We start from the raw sequence: 25,654 nt of genomic DNA, 5'->3' as shown, positions 1-25,654 counted from the left end.
TGAAAAGTCGACCTTGTCTGATCCTGAATCCACCACTGAATCCACATCATCTGATGCTCACTGGATGCTGCCCCACTTTCATTTGTTGTCGCCTACCGTGCCATTCATTTCTTTGCGTAATCGCAACGCAACTCGTGAGGATGCAAGAATTTATTTTTAGGATTGAGGGAAGAGAGAGGAACACAAAGGCAGACACAGAGAGAGGGCTGTGCACTGGATAACGAGGTGGGTGGGCACATGCGCTCCCACTCTTTCCCTCCCTCCCTCTCTCTCTCTGTAGCCTACTGTATAAGTACAGATGATGGAGACCCCTTCACACCGCAGTTCACTTTTACGCAGTAGAGATGAGCGCTCGGATACCGAAATCCAACCCGGCCATGAAACTGATAGTGGTGAGTACACATGAGTTTATTCAGCTTCTTTTTCTGCTTGGTCCGCTGAGTCGATCTGATCCGCTGGAGCACAGGGGGACATTTCTTACTGAAGGAATGACATTGATCTGTTTTGCGAGACATGGATTATTAGTGCGCTACATACGGTTCACTTTCAGACGCATGGTAATCAGCTGGGTAAGGGCACTCGCCTCAGTCCAGATATATTCTCCCCAAAAAGATAGACATTGGCTCATCACGTGTCGCGCTCCTTCTGTCCAACATGAGTCTGTGCAGGTAGTTTGATGTTAAGCTCATCACGGGGGCCACTAATCAGTCACCTCTGTCCCCTGAAATGCAGTCAGTGTTTTAGATTTGACATTTTAGTGTCAGCTGATTCTATCGAGCTTGTTTGCAGCATCACTGGCACGATCCTTTCTAGGTTTAGACATGACGCATGATGCCCTGTGAGAGTTCATATACTTCATGCTCGGTCCTTACACAGTACCTGTTTTACTTCTATTTAAAATGGCATGTGTGTGTGTGACGCACTTAAATGCACATTAAGGGAAACTTCATCCACTTTGTTAGTTTCAAATATTTGCATGACATTTTCATTTGGGAAAGATATTTCTGTCTAGGCTTTCTGCTGTGGGAAACCAGCAGGGAATGGAGGGAAATACACCCGGTTTATGCAGAATGTAGACAAAGTAGCACCTGACAGTATAATGCAGTCCCATTTAGCAGCTCTGCAGTATAATCTTGCACAGGTGATATAAAGATTTGTTATAAATGTACTGAGATATTCTACTTTTTGGTGACTCCTGAGGCTTTTGTAGTGGATTATATCATATTGTAAGCTGCTAATATAATGTGTCCAGGTGCATACTACACATGTGTGAGGGCTATACAATAATGGGAGCTTTTCAAGATGAATAAAAGGGAATCACTCCAGTTTTGAGAATAGAATTAAACTATGTTTTATAACGGCAGTTGTTTGCTTTTAATGATTAATGGAGCTCATATTTCTTCCACCTTTTTATCCGCTGCCTTGAATACTCACAGCCCACAAAATGGACATACAAACAAGATCTATGATTTCCATCAATGGCTGAGAGTTTACTTTAGTTCACATTTCATTGCTTTTTCTGTGGCACGTTTGAAATGAATGAAACTCAGCACTCTCAAAATAGAGACGTAGCGTGTTGCCAGCAGATGGTGTTTACTGTGGGGTTGACGTTACACTAATTTGTTCTACAACGCTTCTCAAGGGATTTTAAATTTATGCCTTCAGGGCTGGAGCAGTTATTTCCTTTGGTGTGCTTTGCATGCTGTGCTGTGTTGGGGCCTTTGCAGATTTTGCATATGTCCATGCACAGATGTATTTCTGGGCAAAAACAGATCATACACTGTAGCAACAAAACACTGGACCCACTATCTATCCTCGTGGCCTGTGTGTGTTTGTCTCTGTGTGTGCGTGAGAAAGAGGGAGAGATCCTTTGTTGTGAAGAGCATGGTCAATCAGTAATTTTGTTTGTAAGATGTGTTGCTTCTTTGTGTAAAGTAGGTGTATACAAGGCAGTAAAATCCAAATGAATGTGTGTGCGAGTGTGCTTTCTGACACCATTTAATGTGATATTAACCACAGAGTATTTCCTCCACTGCAGCACAGTCTGCACTCTACAATTTACCTAAAATAGGCAGCTATTTTGTTCTCACAATTTATGACGTAGTGTTCTCGTGTTTATCCATCATTCAGTTAGTCAGTCGGTCGTACAAGCATCTGTTTAGCCAACTAATGAGTCAGACGTCCAACCACTCAGTCAGTCTCCACTGTCAGCATCCAGCCAATAAGTCAGTCACCACCACTCTGGATCCCCAGCACCTTTCTGCCTGTTGATTCGCCTGTCTGTCTCGCTCTGTCTGTTTGTAATTCTACCTTAAAGGGACACTCTGCAATTTTGTCTTCAAAACATTGTTTTGGCTCCGAGGTCCGACAGTAAATGCACCTCTTGCACCTGTGCGCTCTTCCTGTCCTCCTGCGTGCTCCTGACTCATGTGGTTGCGTTCTGTCTGCTGCAAACACACACATTTTTGTTTGGGTACTTGCCCAGGGTGATGTCAGTGGAACAGACGTGGAAATTGGACAACATCATGTTACGCTGTCAGTCTTTTTGTGCAGACACAAGTTTCAAAGTATAAACCGTAGTGGAGGAGTGAGGCTCAGGGGCAGTAAAATAATGCAGCTGAGATGAGTCCGTCTGATCAGCAGGTGGTCAACCAGCCGTCCAATCAGACAGCTAGCTATAGCCTGCATGTCAACCATCTATCCATACTAGTAATCCAGCCACTAATCTCCATTATCTCCCACTATTATTATCGCTCATCTGTGCTCTCTTTATCTTTACGCCTCCTCTCCTTCACTCTCTGTTATGGCCGTTGGCATTAGCTGCACCAACTTCCCTAAACCTCGCTGCAGGTTCACACGCAGGCAGGAGAAGCTACAGAGAGGTCACTTGGCCAGACTAACTTGTGTGTTTTTTCTAGACAAACACTAGAGAAAGGGTGAGGAAGTGAGTGTGACAGAGGGGGGAGGGAGATGTACAGAGAGGGTGTGTGAAAGTACAGGATCAACATGTTTTAAACAAACAAGCACAAACGTTTATTCAGAAAGCAACGATTACCTGTGGAAGTTGCTTCCGCACGCTCTACTTCCCCTTTTCCATCAACAGTAGTACTGATAGCAGAAGCATGTATGTAAGTGTGTGGGCGTGTTGTGTGTGGCACAGTTGTGATGAACTCATTGATCCAGTGTGTGTGTGTGTGTGTGTGTGTGTGTGTGTATCACTGAGTGGTTATCACACAAAGAGCTGAAAGACAATAGGCAAAAGAGATAGAGCTGTTAGTGTCACGATCACACTCTGGTCCAAATGGATGAGTCATATTAAAAACAGCAACACTGACCTGATGCAAATATTTGTAGTGAAGGTTTTTCTGACACAAGGTATTACACAACATGAGGAGAGTTTGATTTAGATACTATAGTAGGAATATTTTCACTGCTTTACCTTGTTGCAGACAGCCTTTTCCAACAGGGAAGCCCTTAACAGCTCCAGTTTCCCGTCTATGCTCTCGTCAGACTCACCAGGCTCCATTGAGAAAAACAGTAATTTTAACTCACTGAACACGGGAGCTGCTGGTCTACCCCTGCCTTGATAGTCGGTTAGTTTGTGTTGTGTGACTCTGGTGAATCTGAACTAACCCTTTTAAACACCAAAGTCACACAATAATGCAAACTAACTCTCATATCAGGACCAGCAGCTCCAGTGTTGCAATGTTAAATTGCTGTTTTTTTCAAAGGAGTCTTGCTTAAATGACAGCAATTAACGGCTTCAGTTACCAACCAGAAATCCCTGTCTGATGGCAAGGTATAGCGGTGAAAATATTCTAAATACAGCATACACTTAAACTTGTATTTAAGTTTTGTAGGTGGGCCTTTTTTAGGGGGCTAAAATACGTTTTGTTGCTGACCCTGTCCGCAGCACTACGTTGCTAAGCTTCTGTATCTATGAATAAGTACCTTACACTCTACAAACACACTTCAAAGGATCTTAACGATCCCTTTAAAGGAGCAGTGTGTAGGATTAGGGGCATCTAGTGGTGAGGTTGCAAATTGCAGCCCACTGAAAACCCCTCCGCTCACATCTCCCTTTCCAAGTGTGTAGACAACCTACGGTGGCCTTCAGGTAACATAAAAATATGGCAGGCCTACTCTAGAGCCAGTGTTTGGTTTGTCCTTTCTGGGCTACTGTAGAAACATGGAAGTCTCTGCTCATTCTAAGGTAAGGACAATTATATTATTATAAGCAAATGAAAACATAGTTATGAATATTATATACCATTTTTGCCAGTAGATCTTCCTATCAGCAAAATGTACTTAATAATAAAAGTACTTGTTATACAGCAAAATGAACATATATATATATGAAATTATTAGATTGTCAGTACCTATGCATTAATGTTTTAGTTTTATGATTTGAGCTAGTTGAGTTTAAACTACTGTATTTTATACACAGTAGTATGAAGTTTAGTGCAGTGGCACCCAACCTATACAGGTTAGGCCACCTTCAAGTGGTTACAATAAAATTTGGGAGGTCATGAAATGATTAAAACCTCTTATACTACACATATTTGAAGTCATTTGCTGGACTTTTCTCTAATCTTGTGCTTTTTTTAGTGAAATGTTGCATATAATTTGACATTTTCGGGCCTTAAACAATCCTCTAAATGAAACCATGTGAGATGCTTCAAGGAAAAATCTTAAGTGCACTCCTTGAATAAATGTACTTAGTTACAGTCCACCACTGGCTACACATACTGGATAGTTTTTCTCTATTTGTTTCAAATGAGTCATTATTCTGAAATCCCGGACTTCGGGAAGTCAACTAAAAAATCTTTCTGCTTTCACTGATCAACAATAAGGCTGCAGTTAATAATTATTTTCATTACTGATTAATCTGCATATAATTACCTTGAGTAGTAAATCAATAGTTTGGATTATAAAAGGCCAGAAAATCTATTTTAAGATGCCCTTCACAATTTCTTAAAGCTCAGCAAAACTAGCAAATATAACATTTGAAAAGTTGGAACCAATGGAGTCTTGACATTTTTGCTTTACACAAGTTTAATCAATTAGCAAAAAAGAAGCTGATTTATGCTCTGTTTCTTTATTTATTCACTGACTAATTGTTTCTGCCCTGGTCAACATGACATGGAAGGTTTACAGTACAACAGCAGGCTGACTGGGCTCAATTAATTGACTGTACAGTATTAAATTCTTGGCAGAATTACATATGTCAAACATGTGCTCACACACATACGTAATTCATTTTTATCACAATATTTCCAGCTGCATATTCAAAACTAGAAGCACATTGTGTTTGGGATGATGAGATATGAAGTAAACATAGCGTGCATTATTGAAAATGTCAACATTAAATTTCATCAGAAATGATTATTGTTGATTGTGTGATGACTGACTTCATGTGACGCAGCATGGCAGCATATCTGTCTCTGTCTCTGTCTCTGTATGAGTGGAGAAGACAAATTCAATATTCACAGGACCCTGCAACACACACACATGTGCACACACACACACATGCATACACACACACTTCTAAGAGCTGGAATCCCCCGTCAGACCACCTGCGTTCTACAGTTAACTGAAGCCATGTGCCTGGTGGATAAGCTGGTGTAGTGTGGTTTGGTCCCTTTGTGCCATGGCTCTTCTCCTCATGCCATGAATTTGAAACTGACCTCGGGCTCTACACGAACTCTGATTCTCCTCTTTCTCCGCGTTTCCAGTGTGCTCCACATTTACTGTAACATAAAGCCTGAACCCTGTCCGTTGGAAGATATTTAAATGCTGCAGCTAATTTGTTCTGGAAGCATTTTAATATTTCCACAAACAAGACAAAGGAGGGTCACGTTTACTGTTTCGGAATGTAATTGTGATTGACTGAATTTGGTTAAGTTGCTGTCTGTCTGCATATGCTCATCTTTGCACTGATTCCTTTTTGCATTTTACATGTTATATTTTTAAATATTGTAGGCGATATGTCATGATAAAGCTGCCTGACATGCTCTTTTTGGACAGTATTTACTCAATTCACAATTAATGTTATTCATTTATTCAATCGTTTTTTACCCGCCTATTATCTGTAGATGTTACTCTCTTTACAAGCTCATATGGAAAGCATGTGTGATCATTTAAAGGCTATTTCTGTCAGGTGTCTGAGCTCTGTAGTTATGCTGCTACAGCCCATCTGTCCTGCAGTTTCACCAAAGAACTCTGTCATCATTACAGTTGTCAGTGGATATAATTTTGACAGCAGACAGGTCATAGAAGAACAAAAACCTGGCATCATTTTAGAAATTATGTCATTGAATGTAAGAGATATTACAGGTGTGCCCAGCCAACAAAGTGATATATAAAGACAGTGTGAGCAACCACCAATAACATCAGACTGGATTTTTTACTGTGTCTCGCTTGTGCTGCCTGTTGCAAGAAGTCCATCTCCATTTGTGTATCGCCCCACTTTACAGACTGGAATACACTTGTTTGTTTCATTCAAGAGGATAACATCTGTTAAAAAGCACGTGTTCTCTGTTAAAGACTTGGTAAAGGTCGTCTTTGCTCCGCATAAACACAAGGTTTCTCTCAACTCACTTCAAATGGGATTTACTGGCATGGATTACATAAGCAAACTGTGTCGGATGAAGCCAATTTAACCAGTATAAATATGTAGTGTTTTTTTTTATTTCAACCATTATTTATCCAGCGGAAGGCGACTTGATGCTTTTTCCGACAAGCAGCTTCACACTCCATCAGTTGCAGTAATTTACATAGCAGCTGCCCTGCCTTGCTCAAGGGCGTCCAGCTAAGGGAAGGTAGAACATTATCATTACCTCCGTACCTTCATCCATCCTTTACTCCTCGGCTGGCCGTGCTCCACGTAGGATATGCCTCTCGCTGAGCTTAGCTCTGATGTTGTTAACAGTATAATTATGGCTGTCAGTGGCCCCTAGCTGCTGTGTAATTTGGGTTTCCAGCGGTCGTCCATGATGTCGTCAGATGGCAGCTTCTAAGGCGACAAGGAGGGTTAAAAGTTCAATATCTCTTTTAGCTGCTGATAGACGGATTCACACACACCACAGGACATCTCCCCAATAAGTTAATCCCTAAAAAGTTGACAGTTTTTCTTTTCCTCAGGAGCAGAACGCTACTGAACTGGTTGTTTGGGAGAAAAAGTATGGGTTTGCCTGACACTGATTAATTTAAGACATTGAACATGTTTATCTAAAACTGTTTTTTATCCATAACATTTATATGTCTGAAAGGTTTGGCTTAGTTTAGTGATTGATTTTAGTATGAACAGCTTTTCCTTCTTGGTTTAAATAGGAAATGATAAAAGAGTTGATAACAGGGAGCAAAGGTATTACGCTGGATGTATGATGTACAGTGACTTAGGGTGCAGTATTTTGTGTTTTCACTTATTTCAAAGTGACTTTTAAATCTGATAAAGCAGAAGAGAAATCTCTCAGCTGTCATTTTATTTATCCTACTGAACATTACTGTCTCTTACTTGCAGTTGCTCTGCACTGTGCTGTATATTATAGCTGGAGTCTAGCCAAACTACTGTGCCGTATGAAGGATGTGAAAAACAACAGGAACCTGATCACTTCCACATGTGCTGGGGCTCATCGGCTCTTGTGACTTGAGATAGTCCCGTCCTGCCAGTAAACTCATCCTGACTCCAACTCAAGATTAAAATCGAAGCGACAAGTATAACCGTACCGAGATTGTAGAGAAACCCCAGGTGACCCTCTGTCGGTCCTTCAGTTCGCTCCACCCTCCTTGTTGTTTCTACATTGACTGGATATAGTCTCACAACTTAAAGGAGCAGTGTGTAGGGTTTAGATTTAAATATATTTTTATAAGTGTGTAATCTCTGGAAACTACTTGTTGTGTTTTTGTTACCTTATAATGAGCCCTTTTTATCTAGTGAGCAGGTCCTTTTTCCAAGGAGCCTCTCACATGCTCTGCCATATTTCTACAGTAGCCCTGAACGGACAAACCAAATGCCAGCTCTAGAGAATTTTTACTGTACCTGAAGGCCACTGTCAGCTCTCTACATGCTCGGAAAGGGAGGGGTATTCGGTTGGTTGCAATCTTCGACCTCGCCGCTAGATGCCAGTTAACCCTACACACTGCTTCTTTAATACTGTGTATATACACTTCTTAATTTGAGGAGCAAGGCTATGATTATAGGTTTGATTCCCGCTGGGGCCACCCATGCTACAAACAAACAGATGCAGCCATGGTACTGCTCAGTAAGTCACTGCGGATGAAAGCCTTCCACCAAATGTTGTGCTCAGAGGTCGATAGGTTTTGCCGGGAAAACCGCTGCGCTCGCCATGCTGTTTGAAGCTTAGGTTTCTATTATGGTGTGTAAAACTCATTCATCTATTTTTACTATCTTTTTCAATGACCTCCGTCGCAAAAAGAAACAGAAATAGAAGGTCTTATTCTTTTTCTTTGCAGCATAGTGCATCATTTTTTACAGTATAGTGCAGTGTAATGCAATATTAAAGGGAACACAAATACAGGTACACATTAGCTGTACATGCAGATCAAAGCGGTAACACATGGCAGATGGGGGACACGCAGCTGTACTGCACACACTCATGAACATCAGAACTCTTTTCTGATGAAAAGAGTTCTGCAGCTAAATATTTTGTAACATAATAGTGAATAAAAGACGCACATGTGCGCGCGCACACACACACACACACACACACACACACACACACACTGAAAATAACACTCTTTCTCCCTGGTTTTCATTTTGTCTCACACACCCGTACACACTGTGATTTGTGGTTGCAAGTTTTAAGGTAAATGGCATAAGTACAAATACACACACGCAGGAAGAAGATCAATGGTGTGTAGCGGGTAAACTGTAGAACAGAGTGGGTGAGTGTTTTGTATTCTGATGGTGAATGGGGAAAGCCCAGTAACCTCCAACAGTTCTCTTTATGAACAGCAGCCAGGAGGGGAGACCGCAGAGCACACAGACCAACACTGAGGAAGAGGATAATTGGACACCGACAAACATGCACATACACACACACATGCAGCAGCACACACATTCCTGCATGTGTGCACTCCTGCACGCACATGCACGGGTTGTGTTGTTTGTTGCATGAATTCATTCATTTTTGAAGATGCACAAACAAACATGGTGGAAAGCAGAAAACCACATAGAAGCATACACACACATACACACAATGCAAGGACGGCCTATTGTTAGTTTGTCCAAGCGGTGAGGATGTATCCCTGCCAACGGGAAAGTCCGCAGAGCCAATGGCTGAGGGACTTCAGGGTGGAAGGAGCCAGATGTGTGACATCTGGTCTGCATGTGGCCTCAACCAGCTGCATGGCTGCATGTCAAACATGCTCACCAACTGATATCTTGGATTTTGGGCCAAAGCTTTTCAGTTCCTGCTCAAGCGATGATACATGGGCTTGTTTTTGAGGCAAAAGCTACATTTGTCCGTCCCTGAGGCCTCACTAGCAGCCACCCACTTTACAGTGTGTCCATATGGACGGGTTTTTCTTAGAGGGGGGAGAAGATATATGGGTGTGGTGTGCTCTTGCTGCAGGGCGGTATTAAACCGCTGTAGATCAGCGCTGAATCACGTCAGATGCTTTTCAGCTACAAAGCGGCCTATCTTACAGAGCTGCTGACAGGGGTAGGAGACTGCTGGTGAGGTCAGAGAACACAGGACTCCACAATTATCATCTATAACCCTGTGTCATTCACTTTGTTTTAATTTAATATGTGCGGAACTGAAACATCTGAATTCATTTTAAAGCTCTGGAAAACCATTAAGACTTTGAGAAACAAAGCCAAAAGTGCAATGAAATAAATATGATCCTTTAATCAAACTTATAGTGAGAATAAAATCACGCTCACAGCTTTTAGCATCAGGATTTGAGGCAACACAAAGGGATGATATTACCCCTGTGCAGTAATCCATGAAGCTGCTGCTCAATTTTCTCCTCTAACTCCCCGAACGGCTCTCTATAAAGCAAAGGAAATCACTTTAGGACTGTGTATCCACCAGGAGCTTCAGCTTTACAGCTCTGACCTTTCTTTCAACTCGTTCCTTACTGGAAGCTTTGGGTTGGCAAGTGCTCCGAAATATGAAAAAAAAAATATTTGAACCTTTAGCCAAAGAGGAGCTGTGCACGAGATGGGTTTCATTAGAGACTTTGTCGCAGCTGTTGACTCAGTGTACTAAAACCCACTTTCTTTCTCCTGCAGCTCTTCACAGCTTCTCTCTCCTGGGCCTTCCAGCAGCAGGACATACCGCCAAAGTACCAGTACCGCGACCCTGTGACATCTGACCTCCTGCTGTGCGACCAGTGTCCTCCTGGCACGGCCGTGAAACGACACTGCACTGCTGACACACCCACAGAGTGCCAAGCCTGTCCAGAGAGGCACTTTGCTGAGAACTGGCACTGGGGGGACACATGCCAATACTGCACCTCGGTATGTCTGAGACCAAAAAGTTTCTTTGGTTTTTCTCTTCAGACATGTTTCTTTTCTCCATGCATTAAGGAGTGTGACTGTATTTTTCATGAGAACCGCCAGTTTTTGTAGTGTCTCCTTAAGTGAATCATCCAAAACTGGCTCATATCACAGATGTTGAAATTCAACATCCCTTTAAAGTTTTTATCTGCCCTTCTGTGGTTGTATTTTACTTTCTCATTTGATGCATGACTATACTGTTTGTTTACATCCTGGCAAAGCATCTGTAATTGTTAAAACCAGTGTTTCCAGTTTAGTAATTCTCACTGAAAAAGAAAGTTTTAATGGCCTCATTGTGGTAGTGTGATCTTTCCCGTGGTTAAGATTCACACTCTCGATAAATTATGTAATATGTGTTGTTAATATGTCCCTCTTGAGGTGTGTTACATCCCTTTTCTAGTACGCCAGTTATATCACTTTATGTATTTCTGTATGGTAACGACTGCTTTTGAAGCAGCAGCATAACACACACCATGACATAACTAAATGAGTATGCCCTCTGTTCATATGTGCACATGCTGACTGTGGTTTGTCATGCTTAGGTGTGCAAAGAGAGACAGCTTGTGAAGCAGGAGTGTAACAGCACCCACGACCAACTGTGTGAGTGCGCTCCAGGTTTCCACCTAGTGGTGGAGTTCTGCATCACACACAGTACCTGTCCACCTGGCTATGGAGTGGCAGCTTTAGGTAAGACTGAGATTAATATTACATCATTATTATTATTGTCATGTTATTGTACAGTGCTGGCAGACTGCTTTTGTTTTAGAGAGGATATTTAATAAAGAATATGATTGGTTATTTTGTGGGTTTTCTGTCTATCCGGTCAGCATGTGAATTAAATTTAAAATCAGAGTTGCCGATTAGAAGTAGGTATCCGTACTAAAACCAGAGAGAATTAGGAATGCGGTCAGTACACCACGTAAGAAGAAGAAGAAGAAGCACTGGCTAAGTTCGGTGAATAAAAGTCCTTTTGCGTCAATGTTATCACTTAAATTGAAAAAAAAGTAAGAAAAGCGCGAAGAAACCCATCACTATGAATTTTATATTTCCTTTAACCTTCTAGTCTCATGCTTGACTCTTTCACTTCATGTCAAATAAGGTCAAGTCCAGATATGCTTTACCAGGAAGTGAATCCTCATGCTGTGTAAGCAGAGACACACATCAGTTACAGATCAGCATTTTCACATTAAGATGTCCTCCTTCTTGTATCACTGAAAGCTCTTGTCTTCCTCTGATTCTGTGAATCAGATCAGTTCCAGATGCAGATGCCTCTTTTCGCAGAAGCAGCTTTTGCCCTTTTTTTAAAAAAAAAACAACTGACTGACTCTTTCCAAGAATGCTCACTTTCTCCATCTTTCACACAAACAGTTTGGTTTGATGCTGGACGGGTCTGTAAAAGTGAAAATATAGAAGAAGAGAAATGTGTTATGGCAGCCTAATTTTGGTTCTGAATTGTCTGAGGAGGTGGCACGGTGGTGTGTCGCCTCACAGCAAGAGGGTTGCCGGTTCGATCCCGGGTATGTGAGCCCTTCTGTGTGGAGTTTGCATGTTCTCCCCGTGTCAGCGTGGGTTCTCTTCGGGCACTCCGGCTTCCTCCCACAGTCCAAAGACATGCAGATTGGGGATTAGGTTAATTGATAACTCTAAATTGTCCGTAGGTGTGAATGGTTGTTTATCTCTATGTGTCAGCCCTGCGATAGTCTGGCGACCTGTCCAGGGTGTACCCTGCCTCTTGCCCGATGTCAGCTGGGATAGGCTCCAGCCCCCCCGCGACCCTCAAGAGGATGAAGCGGTTAGAACATGAATGAATGAATGAATGGTCTGAGGTTCCCTCCTTATACCCAACTCTTTCTAGCAGAGAAAGGTCGTATGCATACACGTGCCATATGTGTGTGTGTGGGTGCGTGTGTAAGAGAGAGAGAGAGAGATCATAAAACACACATTTATGCCTTTTTTTGCACTTCCACACCTGGCCTGCTCTGAGTTGGGGCAGTGTTGCCTGCAACTTCTGAGTGTTATGAAGTTACAGTCTTAATGCTGCTGCACAGAAAAATGTCATGTCTACATTCTGTACTTATTGCAAGGTGATTGCTGCTCCACCTGGCTTAACCTTTGCTAAGGAGCTGGAGTCATCAATGAGTCCAAAGTGTCCTAATTCTGTACTTTAAAATTACATTTTAGCAACTCTCTCTAATCACACTTAACAAAACAGTCTCAACACAGGTCTTCTACTTCTTTATCTAATCAGACATTGAACAGTTGTAGCAATGGCTTGTCACTTGAACTAAAAATATCATTAATGAAATAAATTATGATGGTTGGACTGATTGAAAATACCCGACATGATTTACTGATTTACTGCTACTACTACTACTAATAATAATCTTTATTTGTACAGCACTTTTCAAAACTTTTGAACATGGGCTAAAACCATGTGGCAGCTTTACTGTCAGATTTACTGTAAAAAAAGAAAAAAGAAAACAAAAGCCCGTTTTAGAGTGTTTTAAATGAAGACACTGAGTTTGCTAACCTAACCTCACATAAGCAGATCCACAGCTAACTGAAAATGCCCGGTTTCCTTTTGTAGCGAGGGTCCTAACTGAGGAGTGCACGCAGCGGCTAGGCTCATAGGGCATAAAGAAATTTTATTTACTTGGAGAAAGTTGTAGTTCAGATGACTGGGAATATGTTGCATACTCTGGAAGGAAATTGCGTATGGAATTTTTTTTCCCATGAACTCCGTTATTTGCAAATACAGTATTTTGTAATTTTTAAAGAGCATAATTTAATTCCATTAAATACTAACTTCTGTCACTGTCATCACTGTGTGACGAATATCCATCATATTCCATCTTGTCATAGCTTCTCACACCATAAGGGCATCATTCTGCTGACATCATACAATCAGTTTCATCTGCGTTTGGTTTTAAGCTATACTTCCTCATAACCCTGCATGTACAGAGGTTTATCTGTCAATTTCATTTTAATTGAGTCAAGTTGGGTTTTATCTGAGTTAAGGAAGCTGACTAATTCACATCTGTTTTAAAGGCTGCTTTAAGTCATCTTTAATTACATACTGGTCATGTCAGCACCATTCACATTCTTGTGTTCTCTCCTCCTAGAAAAGCTCATGTTTAGTCATTATAATGAGAGACTTTAATGAAATAATGACCCAAAAGGAATGAGGACATTTTTAAAAATATGAGCTTGTATCTCAAATTAATGAGCTGTTGTCTCAAAGTGATGACAAACTTAATCAAAACAGTGACTCACTGAATATCTCAAAATGACTTAATACCTAATGAAAGGCAATTTTAGGTCGGAATTTTTAGATACTAACTCATAATTTTAGCAAAGTTTCTCATTGTGTTGAGATATCAAGTCATTATTGTGAAGTACTAAGTCATTATTTGGAGAAGGTTTCTTATTATATATCTTTTTTTTTTTTTTTCAATTAGTTTTATTCTATTTTATTCTATTTTTATCACACTGGCAGAAATGGGCCCCCTGACTCTTGACCACGATACCTGATCATAGTAAAACATATATTGTGGCTTCTACCTGAAACAATACTAAACTGTATGTTCTGCAGCAGCGTCAACCTTAAACACATTTAAAATCAATCCTAACTGATAAATCTTGTGGGAAAACACGCCTCATTTTTACAAGTCAAGCTCAGTTTCAATAGCTGTTAATATAACAGTTGTTTATGACTTTATCAATTAAGAAATGCCAAAGGGGTGACTAACTGTCTGTCAATATAGCATGACCTGACATGTCTTACAAAGTGCGTCAGCACAGTTTGTTTTGTGTCTATAAAATGGAATAACCTTTCCTCTAGATTCCTGAAGCTGCACTTCTTCTTTGAATTCACTGCAACTCACTGTGGCAGAAACCTAAATATATTGCTCTAATGGATTCACTCTTGCAAGAATAGAAGGGTTCACAACCAAATTACCTTTCAAACACTCACAAAAAATATTGTAATGGTGGATTTCTACTCTAAATGCACCCATAAATCAAATTTTTAAAAAAATCAAATATCTTTGTGATGAAAATGCTTTGTTTTTGTATTCCAGTGGATAAAGAATCTGAATGTGAGAAACCATCTAGTAGTCTAAACAGACCTTTTTTCAACAACAACATTTTTGTGTCATATTTGTCATCACTACTCAGAATATCCTTGATTTCTGAAGTTTCTCCAGAAAACAGTAAGTTCAAAAGCTACTGAGATACATTTGATCTGTATTTAATCAAATTACAAGCTGATTGTATTATAAGAAAATTGAATCAGATGGCAGTAATTGTAGATCTAGACATCCTAGAAAAGTTATGTCCACTGGAATCATCTGAACGGGTTAAGCTCGTAGACGCCTGCACATTAATTAGACTAGTACTCAAATCTCTGCATGTGTGCATGCAATGTGTTTAAGAAACACTTTTCTGGCTTCGAAGAATGAGAACAATTTTACTCAACAGAGTAGAATGCCCCTAATGTCTCCGTAAAACTGACCCAACTATTACATTCCCTTTAGCACAGAGTAGAATCTTTTTTTATTACAATGCAGCACCAGACGCAGTCTTGGCTAATTATTAAGCCAGATGCAACCAAGGATGTCATTATCACGGTGGATATCTGACCTGATAATTCCTGCAGATTCTCTCCTTGATGTGTCAGCAGTGATTGTGGGCAGCTTAAAGAGACGCTGATGCTGAATTTCAACATTCCAGTGAAGAGAATCTGATATTTCTGCTGGAACCGCAGAACAAACTGGCACAACACTTCTCATGATCTCATCTTACACACGAGACCAGATTCCAGCCGCTGCTTAGATAAAACAACATTTTCCGTGGACTCTGGTTATTATCTGACCCCTGCGGCGTTGACCTTGCTCTGTCGATGACAAATCTTTTTCCCAGAAATTCCTCTAACGTGGATCTTTCAGCAGACCTGAAAGTCCATCGACACTCTGCAGACATGAGACAGCATTTCAGGGGATTCCCCTTCCTGAAGGACTTATTATGTAATGCCTTGTGGTTTAGACCTTTCAAACCACAGGATGTCAGAAAACTGACGGTCCCGTCTCCCAACAGTACATGCCTTTTATGACTCCATTCCTTTCGTCTTGATCTCCAGATTTGCCTGTTTCTAGTTGTGATTCATTCTCTCTCTCTGAACGTGAGCTTTGAAATCTTTCTAGCTGGTTTGTCTGTGTTTTTAGTTTTATGTATCACAAAAAAAAAATTCCAAGAAACAACTAATAAATGCACGGATGAAACAAAGTGATGTTTCCTTAACGTAAGGGTTGCAACTGACAATTATTTCCATTATCATTTTGTCTGGTAATTATTTTGTTGACTGATAGATTATTAATATTATTATATCTATGAAATTAAATTACATCAATAAAAGATCGAGAAAATGCACTGAAAAAATTAATCTAAGTGGATGTAAATGCAGCATAATTAACTCTGTTTAAAAAGATGATTTTGTATCTGTACATAAATATGTCTATTTTAAAGTTAATCTGTGTTTGTTCAATGCATAAGACACTGTGCATTTTATTTCTTGATGCTTTGATCAGCTACAATTCATGCAGCAGGTCATTTTGACACACTGAACTGGGAACAGGGAACCACTGAACCACCGATATAGTGAATACTATAACAGTATCAGTAATGGTCCCAAATATACCGAAGATCGTAATATAAACTGTAAGTGTCATCAATTATCTAATTAACCCTGTAAACAACAAGTAATTACACTGTCAGAAAAACAGCTTAAAATCATTGCAAAATACTAGTCTTGCTTGATCTACATAATAGAATTAAGTTGACTTTACTTTGTTAATTTCTTTTTTACATGCAAAAGTTACACAGCTCATACACAGACTAATTCTGCTTGATCTACATAATAAGATTAAGGTTAATTTATTTTTAAATTAATTTCTTAAATACAAAAAGTTATGTAGCTCATACACAGACTAGTCCTGCTTGATCTACATAATAGAATTAAGTTGACTTAACTTTGCAAATTTCTTTTTACAAACAAAAGTTATATAGCTTATACACAGAGCAGTCCTGCTCGATCTACATAATAAAGTTAAGTTGACTTTACTTTGTAAATATCTTTCTTATATACATAAAGTTACATAGCTTATACACAGAGTAGTCCTGCTTGATCTTCCTAAAAAATAAGTTGACTTTACTTTGTAAATTTCATTTTTACAGACAAAAAGGTATGTACTTTATACTCAGACTAGTCTTGCAAAAGTTGTCTTCATTTTTTTTAAGAAGCTCAAGCTAGATGTTTTTATGAGCGGGTCAATAAATAACTTGTTTTGAAGAAATCTAATAATTTAAAGATTTGTTTTAGAATTGAACCTTTAATTAGCCCGTTGATGTCCCATTGAGTTTTGAAACCTTTTTTCAGGAGAGACCTGGCCAAGCCGGCAGCATTAAAATTTGCAAACAAAACAGATGGGAAAAAAAAGACTTACAAAAGATAGTAATGTTAAAATAAAGGTAAAAGTGGGCTAAGACCTCGCGCAGAGTCATTTAGAGTTTAGAACGATCTTGAATCTCTCCAGGGAGTTGTTATTATTAAGTTCACTTTATCATAGGACAAAGAAAAGGAGCAAGTTCTCACAATTTAGTGGCTGAAACTGAAAGGTTTTAATCATTTTTGCATGAAAAATGATAATAAAAATAGCTGCTAATCAGTTTTTTTGTCAATCGATTAATTGACAAAGCCATTCAGCTCTTCATTGTACATATAAGGATGTTTTTTCTACCATACATTTGCAGCCAATCCTGTCAATTAATTAATTCCTTATATGTAGACAGCTGAGCTAGCAACTCTGCGTTAGCTGACATATAAACCTATATTTTATGGTAAAGTGCTAACATGCTGATTCTGTGTTCACAGAGGAAATTCTGAGAAAACGAAGATTAGTGCCAGCATATTACAATTACGCCGACACATTCTCATGTACTGTACGTGCTTTGTCACCAGCAGTGCAGGAAACATTAGCTCTCTGCTGTATGCATATCCGTCAGTGGTTTCATGTTATATTGCTAAAGTGTGAAACTGTGCCACAACAGAGCAAAACTAATCAAAGGTTAAATCAGATAAGACGATGGCTCGTCCTCCTCCCACGCACTTTCACTTCTACGCTTCAGAGATTAAAAAAAAAATAAAATGAGGATGTGATTACAACACTAGTTCCACTGCATAGAAATCGTCATTGTCATGCATGCTGCAGGTCACATACCAGAAGATCTTAAGGTTTACTGTAATGTCATGGTGGTATGATTAGAACTTGTTGAAACATAGTAAACTGTCACTGTAAGTGGAAAAAAAAAGGTTACATTGTGACCTTTAATGACATTATGACATCACAATGGCAACTTTTTAAATGATGAATAATCTCACAAATAAATAAATACTATTGAATTCTTATCTAACAATCTCATATAAGTCACTAATGTTGTTACCTGATCTGTTAAAGTAATTTACATACATTATGAAGTCATTCAAATGTTTTAAAGTGATCTGATTATCTCAGACAAACAAACAAACAAAAGCTGATGTTCTAAACTGATTTTTTTTATTGACAGATTTGTAAACATTTTCACTCATGTGAGTCAACCTGAAAAATCAGCTGACAAATCACTTTTTGCGGTTATGTATTTCCCATTCAAAAATAAGATATAGAAACTAAGGAGGCGTTGTAATGACTAAGCCCGCTATGAGTCATTTCCATAATCACTCAGTCATCTGTCGTCCTGATGCGTTGTCACATGTCACTGTGGTCATAGTTCCTGGAATCACATCATTTTGATGCTTTGATCAGCTATCAGTTCATGCGGCAGGTCATTTTGAGATGCTGAAACTGCTTAGATGTGTAGGATTTATTTTTTATCATAACCAAGAGAACAATCTTGTTGTTTTTTTCATAATATAATAAATTAAACTTGAACTGTATAAATTCTGCCACATTCACATTTTCATTCATAAAATCAATACATCATCCTGTGTGTATCCCCTCTAGGTACACCGGTGAGTGACACCGTGTGTGAACGTTGTCCCACTGGTCATTTCTCCAGCAGCGACTCCTCCACCGAGCCGTGTCAACCCCACAGTAACTGCTCCAATATGGGCTTGAAGACACGGAGCTGGGGGACGTCCACTTCAGACAGCCTCTGTGGCCCTCAGGACAAGACGGCAACACTGGAGTGCTCTCAGCATCACACTTTGTGCCACACTGGTGAGACATACACACTCTGCAGTGGGAGTTAATCACTAATTGGAACCATGTGGGAGGTTTTAGGACTCATGCAGGCTGGAATCAGGGTCAGGGATGCACTGATATGACTTTTTCAGTCCTGATACCAAAACCTGGGCTTTGGTTAATCTTAGAATTAGACTTAGAAAACTTTCATATCCCCAAAGATGCGATTTGTGGTGAAGCAACATAAATAATAAACATAATGTAAGCACAATTAAAACAGAACAGAACAAGACAATGAAAATCCATGATCACAATCTGTCAATGAATAAGACATACGTTGCACATCCCCATATATTCCTCCCAACCCTTACCTTACAGTGCATGTTGCCTCGGCATGGCTTGTTGAGTTGGGTAATTGCCATAGGCATATATGACTTTGTAGCTCAGTTAGCTCTGATCTTAGGATATCTACTGTAAAACTTCAATTAATATCCTGGGCTATCATTTGCTTAAATCACTGAAAAATCACTGAATTTGAGGTAACCAACAACCCGCTTTTATACATCTGAAGAACCTCTAATAAAAAAAAAAAAAAAAGAAAGAATTGGCAACCAGATCAGGGGCCATAGTCACAAAGCTTCCTAGTGCTAAGAGTTGCTCCTAGTGACGAAAACTGACACTTCTGAGGAAGGCGAAAGTTTCCGCCGAAACATGTCAAGTTATGTAACATCCTATAAAATGTCTAAGAAAATTCTTAGAAGTTGTGATGTTTCCTCAGAATAGGTTCTTGTAAAGATAAAAGTTATTCACAAAGCATGCTAGACCTTAAAAGAGCTCCTAAGGTGAAAAACTATGTGAAGTAGAGAGGAGGACTTTGAAGTGGCTTAAGAGCTTTGTAAGCAGAGGAGAAAATGTTGGAAGGAAGGAGAGGAAGGAGAAATATCCTCCAAACACTGGATGACAGTGAGTAAATGAAATGCTGCAGATTAGATCATGCAGGAATAATATTTGTGGTTGATCTCATCAGGGACATGCACACATTTCCCACCCAATGCAATAATGCCATAACGCCAGACATAAAATGATCACAATACTGAGATATTTGGAGAACTGTAAAGATGCAACAGTGCAGCAGTGATGACTCAAGTCTGTCTGACCCTTCCATCAGCAGGGTGATCACATGAGCAATTAACACTTTCATAGTCAGCAGTTCATTTCATTTTTCACTGGGTGTCCACACCTTCGGGCTCACAAAAGGGCATGTCTGTGACAACCAATCACATCTGTTAAAAGACAGCATCACACCTCGCAATGGGCTCACTAAGGTAAAAGTTCCCGTCCCTTCCTTAATTAGAGTTGCTCTGAGAACTTTCCCAAATCACAGCTAAGCTAGGACTCCTTACTAAAAGTTTTTAGGCTAAGTTAGGAGCTCTCTGAGGGTACTCTCAGAATGTTTGTGAATATAGCCTCAGGCGTCTAGTTGAAACAGGCCTTTATTTGTCAAAATGTGTAGCCACACCACGCTAATAAAAGGGACTGGATGTTTAATTGAGGCTAGGCTTTTAAATGAAGTGTTACAGTAGATCTGCAACCAGAAGGGAGAGTCTGTGTGTGTCCAGACAGACCTTGACTTACTTTGCTGTCAGCCTGGTCAGGTTCAGGTGGCACAGATCGGCCCGCTGCACCCCATTATCTTCAAACAGGTCTTAACAATTTTTCCTAGTTTGTTTCTGTGACTAATTTTGGAATATCCACACCAACATACGAAACAGAACCAAAGGATGCTTTGTACAATAGAGAACAAATTTTATGCTCTGTGTGAAGTAGTTCAGTTTTGTAAGAAAATACATGCACTGTTGGCACTTTTTAGAAATAGAATCGACACACTGATCCCAGGAAAGCTTGCGGTCAATAGTAAGTCCAAGGTAGTCGATTTCCTCTTCTCTAATCTTACTTAGAGTGGGTGGTGGGGGATTGCGCCTAAAATCAAAGATCAGCTCTTTGGTCTTGGATGTCTTCAGACTGACATGTGGTGCTGATCCATTGTTCTGAGTCTGGCTCTTCTAAAGCCATGCCGAGGACCAATCTGATAACAGTGTCATGTTATTTAATAAGCTGCATGCCTCGCTGTGTGGAAGTGACTGCGGTTAGTCTTTTATGTGTAAGGCAACACCAGGCTTGATTTAAGCATTGCTTTACTAACTTTGCAAAACAACATGTAATAAATATATATAAAGATATAAATGTACTGTATTGTTGGGCCTGTTCAGTAAATCAGTCAGCAGCAAAATCTTTCAAATTAAGAGGTAGATATATTGCCTAGTTGCTGTACAACTTGTTGGTTTAGCCAACAGGAAATACCTCCAGACAGCTAACATCTTTGTTGTTAGTTCCTCTGGCTATGCGGTCCACCAGGCGCGCTGCTGATGCATGATGCAGTATGTGACATCTAATCAGACGGAAACATACAATGGAATTGAATAGATCACATTGTCACTGTTACCTGATAGCAGCTCTCTGCGTCAGTATTGGCCTGATATCTGAAATGAGTATCAGATCAGTTAATCCATTATCAGGGTAGAGGTTGTTTGTATACCGCAAACACACAGAAAATGCACGCACACACATGCACATGTGATGATGTTTTTGAGCAAACCTCAATTGTCAACAACCTACAGTCAGCCAGAGCTGAATTATTTCAGACATTTGGTCATTTTCATTCCTGAAGGCAGGGGATTTCCTCGGTCAGGTTCGTTGTCCAGATTCCATTATTTTTCCGAATTCTTGCGTGTCTGAAAACCAACACAAGAGAGAAAAGCCAAAGCGAGGGGTTGAATGGGATGTTTATGCCACTACTGTCATAATGACCCCATGATGGATCAATTACTCCATTAACTGTCACATCCTCAAACTACAATAACAGAGGAAACTGAGTCAAGCACATAGAGACACAAGACGAGCTGGTAAGTCTTTGTTACTCACACTTTAAATATGACAGATGCTGACAATTAATTTGAGAGGAGAAGCCTCAAATATGACACTGGATTCCCAAAGCCGGAGAAACCGCAGTCACTGAAGAACACACACATACAGATGTACAGACCCTGGCACACTTGTGTACACTGTACACTGCACTTAGAAGGAAACACAAAGCTGTTGTCCCTCAGGGAGGGTGATGCTCTCCTCAAACATTCATTCACAAATTGTCTTCCTGCGGACTACACAACCACAGATTGTCTGCAGCAGATCCTGGAACAGTTTAGCAGTTTTTGTAATAGAAAAAAAAAAATTGAAAGCAGTTGGGATTCCCAAAGTTGCTACGTGATTTGAAGAAACCACCAGGACGTCAATGTCAATTACAGAGCCAGCCTCACTTAAATTATCCAGACATCAAACAAACAAGCCTAATATCCTTTTCACATTAAACTCAAAATACTACACCGACATCGGTTATACTAAACTTTTGTTTTTTCATTTACTGGTGTTCCTCATGTTCTGCAAGGCAATCAGAAAATATTTTCACACAGACGTGAACACAGAAAGGTTTCATAAACGTATTTAAGTTGTAATTTCACGTCGACAGTTTCACATCGTCTTCAGCTTTGACTGTTTTTTTTGCGTAACGTAAAAACCCAGCTCTTCGCAAAATTACACATTTGCCTCAAAGGGAAGGCCCACAAGCCCTTGGTTAGGTGTTTGCGTGGTGCAGCGTTTCTCAGCAGCAAAGTGCAGCATGTGTCACCTCCGCTTACATAGGTTTAACATGCAGCTCTGGTGCTGCTCTGCTTCGTGCAGAGCAACACAGACGGGCCTGGTTTGTCTGACTGATGTCAGTGTTGGTTGTGTTCTCTCAACTGAAAGAAAGCAAATCCTTGTTTCTACTGTGGCCAAATTACAAGCCAACAGTCTGAACACACACACAAACACACGTAAGCAAATACAGACATATTATAAGCTGATGGGACTCTGCAGAGACCAAAGCATGTGATTAGAATCTATTCTGAACATCACATGTGCACCCCAAATGAAACCTCAATGAAGAAAATATTTAGATTGACTTGGTCATCTGTCTAATTCTATTATGTTTCCACCGCTATGAAGCTTTTTATTGTGTTATGTTTGATAATGTTAAAAACCACCCTTCAATGAAAATCATATTTTTTACCTTTACATGTCCATACAGTGTTTTTTATATACTGCAAGACATATGAGTGAAATAAGCAGCCAACGCTACAGCTGAGCATGTTGGCCTTGGAACATGGACAGTCTCAAAAATACAGATTCAAACAGCCATAATTTGTTACATCACAAACGTACAGAACAAATCCCATCAACTTGTGGGGTGGGGATTTCCATATCATTAGCAGAACGTTATGGGTAACAAGGGGTATCAGAGAAGAAGCTAGGTGTAGCTACGTATCAATATTTTGCAAGCTAAGATTTGATTTCATTTCAATTTTGTCAGACCTAGTGATCTGGAACAAGGTTTATCTAACATCAGCAACACATTGTAGTCCAGCCGAAGGCTCATGCTATTTATTATCATTACGTTTCTTATGTCTTACATTAAGCTGCGGACGAGTGGCTGAGGTGTGAGTGGAGATAAAGGCGGTGACTAACTTTCATATTTATTAAGGGCACAGTAAAACATGAGCAAAATTTATACTGGTGAATAATTAACTTTGGTTTACTCAGCCTGCCAAAATCATCACCACAACCACTAGCAAAGACTCATGTGCAGAGGAGATGCTGATTTTCTAACCAGCTGATATTGTATAATATTCGTCTGATGAGAGATGCTGCCTGGGTGGCAGTAAGTCAGGAGTCAGGCATGAAACATTAGAAAGTGTAAAAATGTACCTTTAACATTTTAATTTAGTATTAGCAGGCTAGCTAAGCTAACATTAGCTAGCAAGTTAGCCTTCCATGTGAATCACTTACAGCACTGCCCACATTCAGCACAAATCTCGCCTCGGCCAGTGAGGATAGCTGCGGTCGCTCATGCGTGACTGTGTTCTAAGCGAGGCAAAGGTTTAGAGTTACCTCTGAGTCATTTTAAGGCACGTAAAAACCTCTAAATATGTAACTATGATGAACGGAGATGTAGGGGTTTGATCGATGCCAGTAGAGGAACTTTAATAAAAATGTTTTAAAGCCCACTCTCCCTGACCGTCTCTCTGTCTGTCTCTTACAATCTCTTCCAGATGTGACCCTGTGTGAGGAGGCTGTCTTCCAGTCTCTCTCCTCCCTGCGACTGTCCTCAGTGCCCCTGGAGCGGCTGTTGGAGAGTCTTCCCGGGCGGAAGGTGGATCGTAAGAGCCTGGAGAGGCTGAAGAAGGCCTGCTCTCCCCAGCAGCAAGTCTTACAGCTGCTGCGGCTGTGGAGGGAGCAGAACAAAGACCAGGACAAGATGTATGGCATCATACAAGGTACAAAAAAAGAGAATCTGCATTTATTTATTTTTAGCCAATCATTCAAGTCCTGCATTTGTGTATTAATGTTCGAACCTCGTCCCTCCAGGTGTGAACCACTGCGAGAGGAAAGTCTCCCGCTGCAACGGCCTAAAAAACCTGACGCTCGACGACCTGCTGAAGGTCACCAACAGCCTGCCGGGGGTCAGAGTTCAGCAGGAGGATGTCCGGGCCGTGGTCTCTACCTGCCTGCCCAGGCAGTACATCCTGCAGCTGCTTCACCTCTGGAAGACAGCAAACTATGACCTGGATCTAGCCAAAGGTCTGTCTCACAGTCTGAGGGTGCTGCGCAGCCAGGGGGCGCCACGCTATCTGCTGAAAGGCCTGAAGAAGATCAGCCGCATCATAGGAACCACCTCTGCGCATAAAATGTACGAGAAGATGTTTGTTAGTATGCTTCACGATGAGTCGTGTTTTAAGGCTCATAAGCCATTAAATGAATAGGGGTTTGGAAGGTACGAACAGGAATACATGCCATCTAAAACAGACACTAATGCATTGTTCAGATAAAGAACACACAAACACAAAACACTTAGTGAGCAGGGGGAGAAATGTATGTGAAAGAGTAACAGACATGGGTAACATGATAACGTCAGGTCTTTAAGATATTGCCAAATGATATCAAGCTATGCATATAGTGCCTAACTGTAACGTAAGATGAGGAGGTAAATTCTTCTTTGTCTTTCTGATTTTCTAGCAAAGCCCGATGCCAAAATAAGGACATTTGGAATAAATGCGTTGCCGAGGAATGCAAATAACTTCACCCTAAGTCTAAAGCATCTGTCTGCCGTGATGAATCTAAAAAGGGGTGACGATAAAGAAACAAAAAACTATCAAGCATCTGTGTACTCCAGGCAGGACAAAAGTAAAAATTTGAAAGAAAGGTTTCCTGGGAACTTTTTGACCGGAGTCTGTGAAAAATAAAAAACTATTTAAGATGTAAATAGCACACTATTTTATGGAAGATAGGCTGGCAGATGTTGTGTTTTTATTATTATTATTGTTGCTTTCTCGCTGATTGAGAGGAAGGATTTGGTTTCATAATGAAATACATGTATTTTCTACAGTTTTCCTTTGTTGGTTTGTTCTGGACTGCTGGCAAGTAAAGCTCATCGGATTTCTTTTTTTTAAAGTGTCAGCTTTATGAATGTACAAAGGAGTGCAATTGTTTTCTATTTAAAAAAATAATAATAATTTTACTTTCTGAATATGTAAAGGCTTGTTTTTATTACTTTATCAGAAATACTGGATTCCAAATGCTGCAAGTTCATGAAGTGATATTTGTGTTATATTTTGTTTTATCACTTTTATATTATTAAATGTATGATCTGTATTGTATATATGCCTGACTGGTCCTCTTTAAGCTTGTGTAACTTGTGAACACTAATGTCAAATGATCTGATTAAAATCAGTTTGTTAAA

General features: G+C 40.1%; 1 protein-coding gene across 1 annotated transcript; it reads left to right on the top strand.

The window, feature by feature from the left end:
* Positions 1–216: 216 nt before the first annotated feature.
* LOC117265620 (tumor necrosis factor receptor superfamily member 11B-like) lies at positions 217–25,654 on the top strand. Its single transcript, XM_033640207.2, has 6 exons — positions 217–392; positions 10,262–10,489; positions 11,071–11,215; positions 18,583–18,798; positions 23,967–24,191; positions 24,283–25,654. The coding sequence occupies exons 1-6, from the start codon at positions 345–347 to the stop codon at positions 24,675–24,677; spliced, it is 1,257 nt and encodes a 418-aa protein (XP_033496098.2). The 5' UTR covers positions 217–344; the 3' UTR covers positions 24,678–25,654.

This window comes from Epinephelus lanceolatus, chromosome 10 (assembly GCF_041903045.1).
Source record: "Epinephelus lanceolatus isolate andai-2023 chromosome 10, ASM4190304v1, whole genome shotgun sequence".
NCBI lineage: Eukaryota > Metazoa > Chordata > Actinopteri > Perciformes > Serranidae > Epinephelus > Epinephelus lanceolatus.
The sequence above is the reverse complement of the archived record's forward strand: the minus strand, read 5'-3'. Positions and strand labels throughout refer to the sequence as shown.

What these genes read in the sequence shown, in the direction of transcription:
- LOC117265620 (XM_033640207.2), top strand. Translation starts at nt 345, where the DNA reads ATGAGCGCTCGGATACCGAAATCCAACCCGGCCATGAAACTGATAGTG. An exon ending in CGGCCATGAAACTGATAGTG is followed by an intron (nt 393 to 10,261) that starts GTGAGTACACAT and finishes TTTCTCCTGCAG; the next exon opens with CTCTTCACAGCTTCTCTCTC. An exon ending in TCACACTTTGTGCCACACTG is followed by an intron (nt 18,799 to 23,966) that starts GTGAGACATACA and finishes AATCTCTTCCAG; the next exon opens with ATGTGACCCTGTGTGAGGAG.